At 48.4% G+C, this 14,888-nt stretch overlaps 1 protein-coding gene across 9 annotated transcripts in view; it reads right to left on the reverse strand.

Moving 5' to 3' along the window:
* si:dkey-88l16.3 (low-density lipoprotein receptor-related protein 2) overlaps positions 1-14,888 on the reverse strand; it is a 35,328-nt gene that overhangs the window by 2,560 nt on the left and 17,880 nt on the right. For 7 of the 9 annotated variants that reach the window (XM_060038358.1, XM_060038363.1, XM_060038361.1 and 4 more), the window contains 19 exons: positions 14,553-14,768; positions 13,423-13,623; positions 12,822-12,944; positions 12,270-12,428; positions 11,764-11,979; positions 11,173-11,402; positions 10,724-10,853; positions 10,161-10,354; positions 9,274-9,457; positions 8,611-8,823; positions 8,069-8,252; positions 7,614-7,815; positions 7,185-7,349; positions 6,697-6,915; positions 6,112-6,339; positions 5,154-5,291; positions 3,366-3,564; positions 2,159-2,284; positions 1,159-1,266 (listed from right to left, as the gene is read on the reverse strand). In XM_060038358.1, the coding sequence (XP_059894341.1) occupies positions 1,159-1,266; positions 2,159-2,284; positions 3,366-3,564; positions 5,154-5,291; positions 6,112-6,339; positions 6,697-6,915; positions 7,185-7,349; positions 7,614-7,815; positions 8,069-8,252; positions 8,611-8,823; positions 9,274-9,457; positions 10,161-10,354; positions 10,724-10,853; positions 11,173-11,402; positions 11,764-11,979; positions 12,270-12,428; positions 12,822-12,944; positions 13,423-13,623; positions 14,553-14,768 (3,435 nt within the window). Of the gene's footprint in view, positions 1-1,157; positions 1,267-2,158; positions 2,285-3,365; positions 3,565-5,153; positions 5,292-6,111; positions 6,340-6,696; positions 6,916-7,184; positions 7,350-7,613; positions 7,816-8,068; positions 8,253-8,610; positions 8,824-9,273; positions 9,458-10,160; positions 10,355-10,723; positions 10,854-11,172; positions 11,403-11,763; positions 11,980-12,269; positions 12,429-12,821; positions 12,945-13,422; positions 13,624-14,552; positions 14,769-14,888 lie in introns of those variants that run through there. The other 2 variants (XM_060038360.1, XM_060038366.1) reach the window with 2 other exon arrangements.

Here is a 14,888-nt window from a genome sequence, read left to right on the forward strand (position 1 = left end):
TATCTGCCTCCCTGTCCCCTCCTCTCCCTACCCTATAGAATGTATCATTACTAATTACCACATGGTTCATGCATTGTAGAGCAATATAAGCACTGTAGTTGCAACGCACAGTTGAAAATGCGAGCACTATTCGTTCGAATGCAATTTTCCAAGTAGATAAAATATTCCTACAGAGTGTCCCTTTAAAGGTTGAAATTGATCAAAGAACAGACCTTTACCTAGATCTTTTTCTTCAGCCCCTGGGTGTGCACCTGCATAAATGTACAGCTGTTTTAATGCTGCTGTCCTGCCAAAACTATTGTGGCCCCTACATATGTTGTATTCAGTTAGCCTCTTAGCTAACTGACTACATATGTCTAATTAGTTAGTATATGCTACACGTGAACCACTCAAGATGGCAATGGATATCGTCTTACGTAATGGGGAGTCACGCTAATAAAAACAAATAAACCGTTTATAAAAACAAATAAATTGTTTTATCTTGCTTATTTTTGGAGCGTTAACGTGTAGCATATACTACATGTGAACGCTCCAAAACTAACCACTCCTCATATACACTACACAGAGCGGTTTAATGGAGAATCCACCTCTTCAAGCCATCCCTCTGGAACCAAGTCTTCCACCAGGCTCTCTTGAGCTTTACAGAAAGCCACTTTAATACTTACCATGTTAATCGTCTGGTTGTGCAAGCTGAGCACAACAAAGTACAATTGTGCTACTCTACTACTCATCCGATTCATTTGACTCTTCAGCCCATACAGGTGAGCATGTCATTAACCACACCCCCACCCCCACACCCACACACCAGGGAAGTACCATCAGCAACATAATCACCCCAATGTCTCATGCTCAACACTACAATGATTAGTGCTCTTCGCAGTTCTTCCGAAAATACAAAGATAGTTAACTTAACATCAACTTTTAGGATGAGTTGGAAACGTAGTAAGGTCGGTAAAATAGTGCCCTAGTAAGAAGATGGTAACATGTATTCACATTTGGTAACATAAAAACTTTGTCCTAGTAAAAGATGTTACCAGTTAAGGCAAAAGTCTCATCGTAAGCTAGCAACAGCAGTAAAAAAAGACACGTTTTAAAAAGAGCCAGTAACATGGCAACAGTTTTAACAGGAGCTAGCATCAGTAGTAAGGTGATTGGTACCCGTCTGGCTGGACCTGCTGTAGGCCTTGAGAGATAGCAGGGAGGACCTTATCTGGAACCAGAGCCGTCTGGGCTGAAGCCCGTCGCTCACCCACAGTCTGCTGGTTCCTACAGAAACAGTTATGAAACAGTTACATAGAAACTATGCAAATGCTCATTACCTCATATTCATTTTCATAGCTTTTTCAAATAAGCAAAACAATGAGAAACATCTGTTCAGGAAACAAATTAAATTTGTTTCCATCTAATCTCAACATGGAAATCCCTGGCCAGTAGAGAAACTATTTTACTTGTTAGGGTCTAAACATGAAATATTTGTTTGAGCATTCTGTTTTTAATTCTGCTTCCTGCCCTTTCAAACATTGTGCAACATGCATGACAGGCCTTCAAAACAGGCTATTTATTGTAGTTATTGTGCAATTTGTAGTCTACATGTTTGTGCTACAAAGACATGGCATGAACAAGACTCAAGCGGAAGTGACCAACACTGACAATTCTCTGTAAAACCTGTTCTGTGAGTTACTGGCAGCCCATCATGAAATACAAACATCCACTTCATCAAAACACTTCCTTGTTAAATCCTAGTGAATTGTAATCTAGCCAGCTGTCTAGACCATCTACTGCAACCTAGCCAGATATATACACAGCTACTACAACCTAGCCAACAGTCTACACAGCTACTAGAAAGAACCCACTCAACTGTCTAAATAGTTACATAAACCATCCGTCTATAGTTTTCTACTTTATGTTCGTTTTCTAACATACACATCTGCTAACCAGAGGCATAACTACTACAGCACTAGGATCGACCAATTGTTTAATGCAAGTGTATTTGGAAATGTCATTAATATGCATTTATTTGAATCACTGCTAGAACTGATGAGGTGAATCTATTATAAAAACCAATACATTCTTCCTCAAGCCAAAACGGGCCATCTGTAGAAAGACGCTTGCATGTTCTGAGGCATGGGCGTCCAAGAGCGTGTCGAGTCAGGCTCACCCTGGTCAGAGGTCACCCAGAGCAGCATGTTGTCCACACGGGTGAAGAGCATGAGGAAGCCTGGGCCCGTCTGGTAGGCCCTGTACCCAGTACCGTCCACGCCCATGGAGCCCACCACGCCCTCAGCTGGACACAGACATTACATCATGGGTGCAAGAGGATTCAACTATTATTATACTGAAATGTAATAATCTAATATTTTAATATTGAACAATATCTACTGAATGATCAAATGTTGCAGGGCTCCAGAATAACTTTTCTCTAGAAGCACTGTGGCCCCCCAACTGAAAATATTCGGGGCGCAACCAGAAATTTTAGGGGCATACAGCGTAAATCAACACGCCAACCAAATATTCACATTTCTACAAATGTTTGGTGTATTACTTATAAATATCTTGATAATAGATGCAGAAATTAAAATGTGCCGTTTTAAATTTGGGGTCACATTTTATTGTGATTCTCATCCATACCAAAGGTTTCCACGTGTGCGCACATGCGTTTGACGAGCACGGAAGCGACGGTTTCACGGGAGTACGCCCGCTTGTCGTACCGCTTGCCAGGACGCTGCGCCTCCTCTCTCCCCGCTTGCCTCTCCATTGAGAATGCATTAGCAGGCGCTACAAACGCCTCCCGTGTGAAGAGCCCTTTATGGCACCTGAAGCAGAATCCTGCACGTGTTCGGGTACCCGCGGGTAATTTGGATGAAAAATAATGTACCGGGTGTGTGCCGGACGCCCGAACAGCGCGGGTCAGTCGCAGGTTTTGCGTTTTTTCTGTCCTTTCTTCAGTCCTGGATATGTTACTCAGGACAGGAGGAGTCAACTAAAACCCTTAACAGTGGATGATATGCTTTTTTTGCACAGCAATCTATAGCACCACGACAAACACCAGATAGTGTATCGAATGTGCCTAATTTTCCTTCGGGTGCGGGTCGGGCATCTATATCAATTTATAGCAGGTCATGTCGGGTGCGGAATGTAATTCGCGGTACTGTCGGAACACGGGTCGGATGCGGTTTTAGGTATTACGGAATAAAAATAGCAAATTGACTGGTCGCATGTGCGCGACCAGATATAAAATTCAGTCGCACACTCAAATTTTGGTCGCAAAATGCGAACATTTGGTCGCAGTCTGGAGCCCTGTGATGGCCAACATCACACTATGCCCCGTGTGAGTCTGTAGGGTTATCCAACGCTCCAGTCCGTACCTAAATCAGCCCAGAAGATCCGCTTGCCGTCTTTGTCAAAAACCAGGGAGGTAGGGATGTTGCTTTTCTTCCACAGGACCACCCGTTTACGGCCGTCCATGTAGGCACAGTCAACCTGTGACGCAGACTTCCGTGACATCCCCACTGCCGAGTAGCAGAGACGCCCGGAGGGGGGGTGGACCGCAATGGAGGTACAGCCCTGAAAGACATCCCGCCATCTCTAGCAGTGATCCATGTATGACACCATCCCGCTAGCAATGATCCGTGTTCGACCCCATCCCTCTAGCAGTGATGTACCATTCCATCTCTCTAGCAGTGATGTGTACCATTCCAGCCCTCTAGCAGTGATGTACCATCCCATCCCTCTAGCAGTGATGTGTACCATCCCATCCCTCTAGCAGTGATGTACCATTCCATCTCTCTAGCAGTGATGTACCATTCCATTTCTCTAGCAGTGATGTGTACCATCCCATCCCTCTAGCAGTGATGTGTACCATTCCATCTCTCTAGCAGTGATGTGTACCATTCCATCTCTCTAGCAGTGATGTGTACCATTCCATCTCTCTAGCGGTGATGTGTACCATTCCATCTCTCTAGCAGTGATGTACCATTCCATCTCTCTAGCGGTGATGTACCATTCCATCTCTCTAGCAGTGATGTACCATTCCATCTCTCTAGCAGTGATGTACCATTCCATCTCTCTAGCGGTGATGTGTACCATTCCATCTCTCTAGCAGTGATGTGTACCATTCCATCTCTCTAGCGGTGATGTGTACCATTCCATCTCTCTAGCAGTGATGTACCATTCCATCTCTCTAGCAGTGATGTGTACCATCCCATCCCTCTAGCAGTGATGTGTACCATTCCATCTCTCTAGCGGTGATGTGTACCATTCCATCTCTCTAGCAGTGATGTACCATTCCATCTCTCTAGCAGTGATGTACCATTCCATCTCTCTAGCGGTGATGTGTACCATTCCATCTCTCTAGCAGTGATGTGTACCATTCCATCTCTCTAGCAGTGATGTGTACCATTCCATCTCTCTAGCAGTGATGTACCATTCCATCTCTCTAGCAGTGATGTACCATTCCATCTCTCTAGCAGTGATGTACCATTCCATCTCTCTAGCAGTGATGTGTACCATTCCATCTCTCTAGCGGTGATGTACCATTCCATCTCTCTAGCGGTGATGTACCATTCCATCTCTCTAGCAGTGATGTGTACCATCCCATCCCTCTAGCAGTGATGTACCATTCCATCTCTCTAGCAGTGATGTACCATTCCATCTCTCTAGCAGTGATGTACCATTCCATCTCTCTAGCAGTGATGTACCATTCCATCTCTCTAGCAGTGATGTACCATTCCATCTCTCTAGCGGTGATGTACCATCCCATCCCTCTAGCAGTGATGTACCATTCCATCTCTCTAGCGGTGATGTGTACCATTCCATCTCTCTAGCAGTGATGTACCATCCCATCCCTCTAGCAGTGATGTACCATTCCATCTCTCTAGCGGTGATGTGTACCATCCCATCCCTCTAGCAGTGATGTGCCATTCCATCTCTCTAGCAGTGATGTACCATTCCATCTCTCTAGCAGTGATGTACCATTCCATCCCTCTAGCAGTGATGTGTACCATCCCATCCCTCTAGCAGTGATGTGTACCATCCCATCCCTCTAGCAGTGATGTGTACCATTCCATCTCTCTAGCAGTGATGTGTACCATTCCATCTCTCCAGCAGTGATGTGTACCATTCCATCTCTCCAGCAGTGCCGGTGCTGGTGGTACCTTTAGCGAGCCCTCTAGGAGGGCGGTGGTGTAGGCTCCGTCGATGGAGGTCAGGTGCAGGTCGGGCAGGTTAAGGCTGGTCCAGTAGACGTTGGAGGTCACCCAATCAACAGCCAGCGCAGTTACCTCATCATCCTTCTAAGGAAGGAACAATTTAAGAACACACGTTGTACCCTTTAAACACTAGAGGAGTGTAGGCATGTAAATGACCAATGTACATTAGGCAGAGTATTGTTAGACAGTAACAAATACGCCTTCCATCAATTGAAATGTTGTCAATATAATGCAACATCAATATTGCTCAATCTGTAGGCGAATGAGGGGAAGGGGCTCGAGTCACACCGGGGCTCTACCCAAAATGCCATAACAGCAAAAGCAGTTTGCCGACCTGCCGTTACAAGTGATCCAAAAGGGCACGTTAATTTGTCTTTAGAATAAGATTAATTTACTCAACAAAAAGTGAATATCATAATTATTGAGTGAAGGTGTTTTTCGCCATCGACGCAGCGCGCTAGTTGAAGTCCTTCCACCGATTCATTACGGCAGCGTTTCACATTGGATTCATTAGTGGACTGAACAATAAGTCAAAACACTAGCTCCAGTGGAGCTGACAAGTTAACTGTCCGTCTTTCTCAGGGTCTTGACCCCGAGGGAGAGGGGGGGGGGGTTCTGGTTCTGGACCGCGAGCGAGAGGGGGATTCTTGGTCTTGACCTTGAGAGAGAGGGGGGGGTTCTTGTTCTTGACCTTGAGAGAGAGAGAGGGGGGGGGTTCTTGGTCTTGACCTTGAGAGAGAGAGAGGGGGGGGGTTCTTGGTCTTGACCTTGAGAGAGAGAGAGGGGGGGGGTTCTTGACCTTGAGAGAGGGGGGGGGTTCTTGACCTTGAGAGAGGGGGGGGGTTCTTGACCTTGAGAGAGGGGGGGGGTTCTTGACCTTGAGAGAGGGGGGTTCTGGGTCTACCTTGAGAGTGAGGATGTTTCCAGCTGGAGTCAGGGCCTGCTTGGTCTTGGAGGTGCTCAGCTTCAGGAGCTCCAGTGAGCCGTGGCCGCCGTCGGCCAGGTACACCGACCGCTCGTGGATGTCGGCATCCAGAGCGGACGCCCGGCTCACCGCAGGAATGCTCACGACCCGGTGGACAGCGGGCAGCTTCTGGAGAGAGACGCCGTTCTGGAGGGAGCTCAGGAACACCTGATGGTCGGAGAAGAGGCCGATCCAACAGAAGAACAGGTACTGTTGAGAATACACACCACTATCTGCACTTCACATCCTCTCTATCTTTGCATTGCATGAGCAATGTCAACCATTTTGCATAACATCGTTAGTTGGCAATAAAGTCTGAGACTCAACATCTTCCCATTTAATAATTTATCCCTTCTATTTAAAGAGAATTACAGGGAATTGATATTAGTCGAGTAAATTGAAGAGCAAACCCAGAACCTTTTGTAGGGTAGTCTAACACCCCAGCCACTAGACTACCTCAACATAAAAGCATGGCATGAGCTGTCTGAACAAAGTTTGAGCTGGGCGCTGGGCGTTGGGCGTTACCTGGGTGATGGAGGTCTGGGACAGCAGTAGAAGGAAGGCGCTCTCTGAAGGGGGGGAGCAGGTGACTCTGCTCTGGGAGAGGAACAGCCCCAATGGGCATCGGCACACAGCGGTGGGCCCCTGGAGGGCCCCGGAGCCCGGCCCCAGCAGGCAGATGTGGGAACACCTGGTCTTGTCACACGGGCTGATGAGGGCGGGCTGGGAGAGGGGATGCATCAGCTAGAGAGGGGACACGTTCCCGTTAGACGACAGCCACATGGCGGGGGACTTATAGTGCCTGGGATCTGGCCCGATTATTATTAAAAAGTTGGGGTTGGTGAGGTGGAATGTTCAGACCCAGAAATGGGGTCACAAGCCAAGGATGAGAAGGCAGTCAGGGGTCAGAGAGGGAGGCACTGAAGCAGTTCAGAAGGCTGGACAGGAAGGCCCTTAGTAATGTCGTGTGTGGCTTTGTTCATCTGTGAATATGATATGATGAAAACCCGAACCTTGAGTCCAAATGGTTGTCCTGGTCTTTTCAGCAGAACCTTCTGGTCTTTCCCGGTGGATTTGTCGGCTGAGCGAATCGTTCTCCTCTTGGTGTCCGACCAATACACCCTGTCGTTGAACACCGCTACCGAGAACGGACTTGGAGTTTCAGCCAGCTGGAGGATCTAGCGACCAAACAGCAGCCATCGGGTCAACTACATCATGACGACACCACAACTACGCCACTCACATCATATTAGCGAAGCATTTATGGAATGCTTTAGTCCGAACCATCAAAATATAACCCCCTTAACTCCCCAAAAACACTAATGCGAAAATGTCTTAATCTCAAAAGAAACATACTTTCTTCTATAGATATTAGTTGGTTCTAGAAATCTTGTGAAAGGATGCTTATGGCAGGCAGGTGGAGTCAAAATCGCAGACCTCACCTTCAGGTTGTCTCCGTCCAGGGAGGCGGAGCCAATGCAGCGGAGCTTCTCGTCGACCCAGTAAAGCCTGTCACCAAGGAGGTCAAAGGTCAAGCTGGCGGGCCAGCTCAGGCTTTTGTTGACCAGCACCTTCCTTTTGGACCCGTCCATCCCTGCCTGCTCGATCTGAGGACTGCTGCCGATCTCGGACCACACCATCAGGCTGGGAGAGGGGACAACCAGAGTGAACAAAGTAAGTTGTATCCTTAATCACAGGCTGTAATGGATTGACAGGTCCACATTATACGACCTCAATAAGCCTGAATAACTACAAATGTATTTTTTTTTATCTCGGCAAGACTTCCCCGGTCAAGGCTGACCTACATAGCAACCACTTGTACAATATTCAAACTTATTTAAAGTATAAATAATTGTGTATTGGATTCCCCTGCCCTGGTGTGTTCAGCCAGTGTTACCCTCGATGGGGCAGCAGGACCAGAGAGCTGGGCTGCTGCAGGTCCTCGTCCAGAACCACAGTGTAGTTCTGTGGACGCACCAGGTAGTCCACCAGTGGCACCGCCACGATCTGGGCCAGCAGGCCGTCCACCCAGTACAGGTTCATACCCACCCAGTCCACTGCCAGGAAGTCTGACCTCAGACCTGTAAACCAGTGAAAGGGGAAATCTAAATCCCCTTGATATACATGGCCTCACCCCAGAGTGATGCATGATTATCATTTCCTAAGGTCAAATCAACCAGATGGACTTCAGGAACTAGGTAACGGCACTATTCCTGAGTTTCTCAATTCTTTATTGGATGATTGGATGTTCCGAGTCAGCCGAGCTTTATACCATGTAAGGAAGTTTATACCATGACCAAGTAAATAGCCTACCTTCTTATACCAATCCCTAACATCGACATTTCATTTTATATTATCTGATTACGGTGTGAATAGTTTAGAGTTTGAATTCACCCTTTAATGTTGGGGTCACTGAGCAGCGTTATTGGTAGTCCATACCTTTGACAAGAGTCCCCTTAATGTTTGGGTCACTGAGATGCGCCCAGCGGACGCTCTGGTGGTCGGGGCTCAGCCAGTAGACCCTCTGCTTCTGCCAGTGGTAGTCCAGGGAGAAGACGGGCCGGCTGGCCCAGGACAGCAGCTTGATCTGGGCCGAGTGAAGCCCCACCACCAGCAGCTCTGACTGCACCGAGGCCAGCAGCATCGCCTCATCTGGCCACATCAACATCACATCTAAAAGACTACTAAAACAGACTGATCACAATATCCCTTCACTCACATTGTAGCAGATATTACACCAAACCGATGGTATGAAATAAAAAAAAATGAAATGCACAATTGTATTAGTTCAGTTTGACCGATGGAAACAGGGAGCTCAAATAAATATTGATCTGAGAACTGAGGTGGATAAACCACAAAGCCTCCCTGCAGACCCCGTCCCCAGGGGAGGCCTCCCTGCAGACCCCGTCCCCAGGGGAGGCCTCCCTGCAGACCCCGTCCCCAGGGGAGGCCTCCCTGCAGACCCCGTCCCCAGGGGAGGCCTCCCTGCAGACCCCGTCCCCAGGGGAGGCCTCCCTGCAGACCCCGTCCCCAGGAGAGGCCTCCCTGAAGACCCCGTCCCCAGGAGAGGCCTCCCTGAAGACCCCAGGAGAGGAGTCCAACCTTTGGGTTTGCAGGTCCTCTTGTTAGGCTCCAGCAAGAAGCCAGGGTGGCAGCGGCAGACGTAGGAGCCGGGCGTGTTCAGACAGCGGTGCATGCACACAGCGTCGCCCTGGTTACACTCGTCCTCGTCCACGCAGGACATCCCGCTGGTGTGAAGCCTAAAGCCCGGGGAACAGTAGCACCTCTGTCCCGTGGAACAGATGATTAAGAAACATGAGGAACCACAATAAAAATAAAGTGAACAATTTTCCTTCTCCCAGGTGCATACAGGAGTCATCTGTGCTCAATGTTACAGACAAAATAATAATGCATTTTATTTTTGGGCGCCTTTCTTGACACTCAAGGTCACCTTACAAAATCAAACATCCATAGCAGCAAACAACAAAAAGCCAACAACATGATATAACAGTGTACATGAGAAAAAAAACTGTTCATTCTAGTCCAAAGAATGCAACTGACTTAAAGGGAGTAGGCTTGGGTGAATAGATACGTTTTCAGGTGAGATTTGAAGGTGATAATGGAACTGTGTTGGATGTCATGAGGCAGACATAAGATGTCTGTCGATATAAGATGCAACACCCCAGAATAAAAAATGTTTCGTCCAAGTATATACAGTACTCATCTGTGCCACAGAGATAAAGTTCTAGCCCTCTAAAACTCATGTACCCAGTCAACCAAAGTAAGATAACAAGGAACCACCAAGTACAACCAGACCAGGAAGGAACCTCCATCCACCACAACCCAGCTACAGGAGAGTTCACCACGAAGGCCCAAAGGGAGCCTCCACCAACAAGAAGCCAGCTACAGGAGAGTCACATGACAGCTACAGGAAGACCAAGAGGGAGCCTACCAGACCCCAGCTACAGGCGAGTTCTTGGCCTACTGACCGCTCCATGGGGGGTGGTGACACAGCGGTGGTCACAGCGGGGTGCCGCTGGACTGGAGCAGTTCTGCTGCAGACACCCCGGGCCCTCGTCGGACCCGTCGGCACAGTTGGTGATGCTGTTGCAGACCAGGGCGGGGTCCAGACACTCTCTGCTCCCACACTGGAACGTCAGAGTAGGACACTTTGGGGCGCCACCTGGTGGAGGGCAACAGCATCACTGGCCTATATGCACCTTGCTTTGGACACAATTAAGTCTAGAAGCACAATACAGTCGTGCAGACTGCCATGTCATAGAAAGACATTTATTGGGCTTCACTATGGGGTTCTTTAGATCAATGCGTTTTTGAGGTCACGGCATCTCTGGTTAATTAATGTGGACAAAGACATACATTTTTCTGGGTTCTGGGTTCGCGAATGCATGTTGCATCACAATAAAATGAGCCTGGCCATCTAAACGATTTTTTTATTTACATACACCCATTATTTTTTATATGGTTGCTGCATATTCTATTGCCCAGAGTCATTTACTGGTGATGCCAAACTTCCACTTCCCCCTGTGCTCACATTTGTCTTCGTCCACACCGTTTTGGCAGTCCTTCCGTCCATCGCACCTCCAGGTGAGCGGGACACACTGGCTGCTGTCTCCACACTGCCACTGAAACGCCCTGCACTTCTCTGCAGCAAACGTACAGTCCTGGAGCGGACAAACCAGAACTCATGCTTGAATCCAATCCCTCACATGGGAACCTCTAATTGAAACGGGGTGATTGTTACAAGTTGTCCAGACCTCCGGGGCCGAACAATACCACAGCAGGACCCTAGGTTACCCAAGTTTCCCCTGGGTCATCCAGAAACAACTTGGAACTAGAAATGTAATTCATATGTGCACGGAAGTCTTTTGCATTTCCTCTCTTACTCCCCCGACCCATGCCAAATCCTCTTCCATCCCCACCCAAACCCTTAGCTTCCCTCCCACCCACCCCCTCCTCAATCCCCTCCCTCAAACCCCTCACCTTCTCGTCCGACCCGTCCTCGCAGTCCTTCTCCCCGTCGCACAGCCACGCCTTCTGCAGGCATTCATGGCTGTTGGGACAGCGGAGGTCCGCCTTGCACCGCGGGGGTCTGCTGCAGGCAACCTCGTCTGAGTGGTCCCGGCAGTCTGCGTATCCATCGCACCGCAGGCCGTCCGACACACAATGGCCACTGGAGCAGCGGAACTGGGCTATCCCGCACTGCTGCACAGCTGCCATGGTGAAATGCCGTCAGTATCGGTTCAGTTTGCTTTTTCTAATGAACAACCATTAGGTGGGGGACTGAATATGGGAATTCCACATTTGGTCCCCCAACGCGTTTTATAAATAAAATGCGGGGTGAAGCTACCTAACAAATAAGGCCCGGGGTTTAATTACCACTGTCGTTAAATAATGTTATTGTGGCACGTTAGAAGCAAATGATGAAGAGGCCGCCCCTTAGTACTCCTCATCCGGTCCTTTAACTCCAATCTCAACTAAACCTTGACGGGCCACTGCCGCCGCCCCTCAGGGCAGTCCAGTATGGAATGTGGAGTGGATTTAGTCTCTAGTGCAGATTCTAAAGTGTCCTACCACACGTCCCCTCATCTGAGCCGTCGGCACAGTCCCTCTCCCCGTCGCACAGGAAGCTCTGGGGGATGCAGCGCGTGTTGTTGTCACAGCCATGCTGGCAGCCCTCCATCAGCACCGGGCAGTCCAGCTCGTCTGAGCGGTCCTGACACTGGTACTGGCCGTCACACACCTGGTCCAGGGGGATGCACCTGCTGCCATGGGCACACTGGAAATCCCCTGGGAGGAGGGGCGGCACAGGAGGGGCATCACCACAGTCATTATTCCACCGAGAGTCAAATAGGTTTAGGATATGTCAAGACAAAATCTGATGGAAGTCCTAAGCTACACATCGCCACTTAACTGGACACGCTTATGGATGAGGTCAAATTACAAGGAGTCTGGTTTCTATAAAGCAGTCAGAAACCATTGGTTTGATTTTATCCGATGTCCCCGTGATTCTGAATGGCCGACTTCCAAGGCATGTTGAAAGGTAACCAGGAGATCCCCCTGAACTGGTAAACACCAACCTTTGCACTGGGAGCTGCAGTCCTCCTCGTCAGAGCCGTCTACACAGTCCGCCTCCCCGTCACACACGTGGCTGTAGATCACACACTCCCTGCCGTCCCGGCACAGCTTGGACCCCAGTCGACACCTGAGGGGGGCAGCCGGAGGACTGGGGCGGCGATCTGAGACGACAAAGACATTGGGCGGGGGGGAGGGGAACATTCAACACCCACTAGGTCAAGTACCTTCGGATGGGACCCGGGATGCACGAAAAGACTTGTTCCCACAGAAAAGAAATATTTGTTTATGATGGTCAATAATGTTTGCATTATTATCTACCCTTATTGTATTTATACATATTTAAAGATTTTGTAACTTCATGCCCGTCTTATAATTCCCATCCCGATCTTCCTGCTGAGACTGTGGCCAAGATTTACTTCAGCATTTCCCATCTGGGACTAATCCAGTACAATGATGAGTATCTCATGCCATCCCACTGGTGCAGAATAAGTGACGTTTTGAAAAGTGAAGGTCAGAATGTGTGCGACATTGTGGTCGAGTGTGGCCCTGCTCACAGGAAACCGAGGGGTCTTTAGCGTCACACTGTTGCTCATCTGAAGCATCCGGGCACTGAGAGCGACCATCACACACCAGCTGTCTGGGAACACAGCGACTCCCATCTCTGCACAGGAAGGCTGCTGAAAAGAAAAGGAAAGAAAGGAAAGGCTGCTCTTTACCCCCCTTCACTAATTCCTCCATGCCTTCTCTAGTGCATTAGTTCCTTCTTGCCTTCACCATTACAGTAGTTCCACCCTGCCTTCACCATTACAGTAGTTCCACCCTGCCTTCACCATTACAGTAGTTCCACCCTGCCTTCACCATTACAGTAGTTCCACCCTGCCTTCACCATTACAGTAGTGCCACCCTGCCTTCACCATTACAGTAGTTCCACCCTGCCTTCACCATTACAGTAGTTCCACCCTGCCTTCACCATTACAGTAGTTCCACCCTGCCTTCACCATTACAGTAGTTCCACCCTGCCTTCACCATTACAGTAGTTCCACCCTGCCTTCACTATTACATTAGATCCTCCATGCAGTCACTGGTGCATGAGTTTCTACATGCCTTCACTAGAGCACGAGTTCTGCCTTTCCTAGAGTCATTTTCTAGAGTTACCTGGGTCTTCACAACGGGTCAAACAGTCTTTCTCATCTGATCCATCCGGACAGTCTTTCTGTCCGTCACATATCTGCTTCCGAGACAGACAGAGGGAGGAGGTGGCACACAGCAGCCTGGGAGAGAGGCACCGATTCTGGGGAGATGCGGGGGTGCCGAGAAGCTCATGTGTGGGCCCTGGAGGGTCATTATGGTGAGACGCTGAGGAATCGTGGAGACATTTTACTGTTATTTAATGCTGTTTACGGTAGCAGGCTACAACAAACTATAATAACTTATACAAATGTAGGCAGGGTCTTCAGCTGAAATACTTATGGATTGGTTAACCAACATACATTAAATCCACCACCGAATAAAGTGCTGTATATAAGTGCCAATGGATGGCAATCCTTCGACCATTAGTGAGTGAAATGCTGTGAGAATATCCCGTTTCCAGTTCACTGCAACGTACTCTGAGAATGTGAATTTGCCTCCAGCTCATTTAAGACAAATCAGGGCATCCCAACCCTTATTGGTTCAGGGAAATCAATCTTGCACGTCAATCACAGCTACTCTAATGTAACAATTTCCAATAGAGCAAAACGTAGGGTGGAAAGGAGCATAGTCCTATAGTATATATGGTCCTACCATACACTATATAAACTCTCATATCCTCACTTTAGAACAGCCTTCCTCGTACTTCAGTCAGGACCCAAAACAGGTCAGTCTCCAGTTTTTACTGGTTGAGTAAAATGCACAAAAAAAAGCTATCGTATGCGGTCATGTCAGCCCTGGTTGCTGTGTGGAGCGGGAAGTTCTTTCAAATTGCAGGAAACTAGACTTAAACGCACACAATAATCTGTTTATTTTTGTGTATGAGACATCTCCATGCACAAAGAGTATGGCTAGGGTTATCAACAGCTTGACCATATCATTAAAAAAAAAACAGCTTGTTGAAATAGGACAGATTGGACTAGAGGACTAGAGATCTAACCATATATAACACTGGGAGATCGCAGATAAAGATATTCAACACATTTATCCCCCATCAAGGACATATTGTGGCACTCTGGACAATGTTTAAAATATAGTTACTCAATCGATATGTAAACTAAACCGATCTGAAAAGAGTGGACCCATAGGATTCCTACCACAGTTGCTCTCGTCATAGCCATCCTGACAGTCCCGCTCTCCATCACACAGGAAGCTTTTAGGGAGGCAGCGTTTGTTGTCGTCACAGCGATGTTGGCAGCTCTTTGAGGGCTTCCAGCAGTCGCTCTCATCCGAGTGGTCTGGACATTGGGGCTTTCCATCACATACCTGATCCATGGGTAGGCACCGCCTCCCGTCAGCACACTTGAACTCACCTACAACAGGTAGGGAAAGGGGAGTAACCAACCTAGCAGCACCTCTGGAAACACACCTGGCATATGCCCAATAAGAGAGGCTTGTGCAGTAGGAGAATAAACACTTCAGTGTTTCTAGAA

This window comes from Gadus macrocephalus, chromosome 19 (genome assembly GCF_031168955.1).
Source record: "Gadus macrocephalus chromosome 19, ASM3116895v1".
Classification (NCBI taxonomy): domain Eukaryota; kingdom Metazoa; phylum Chordata; class Actinopteri; order Gadiformes; family Gadidae; genus Gadus; species Gadus macrocephalus.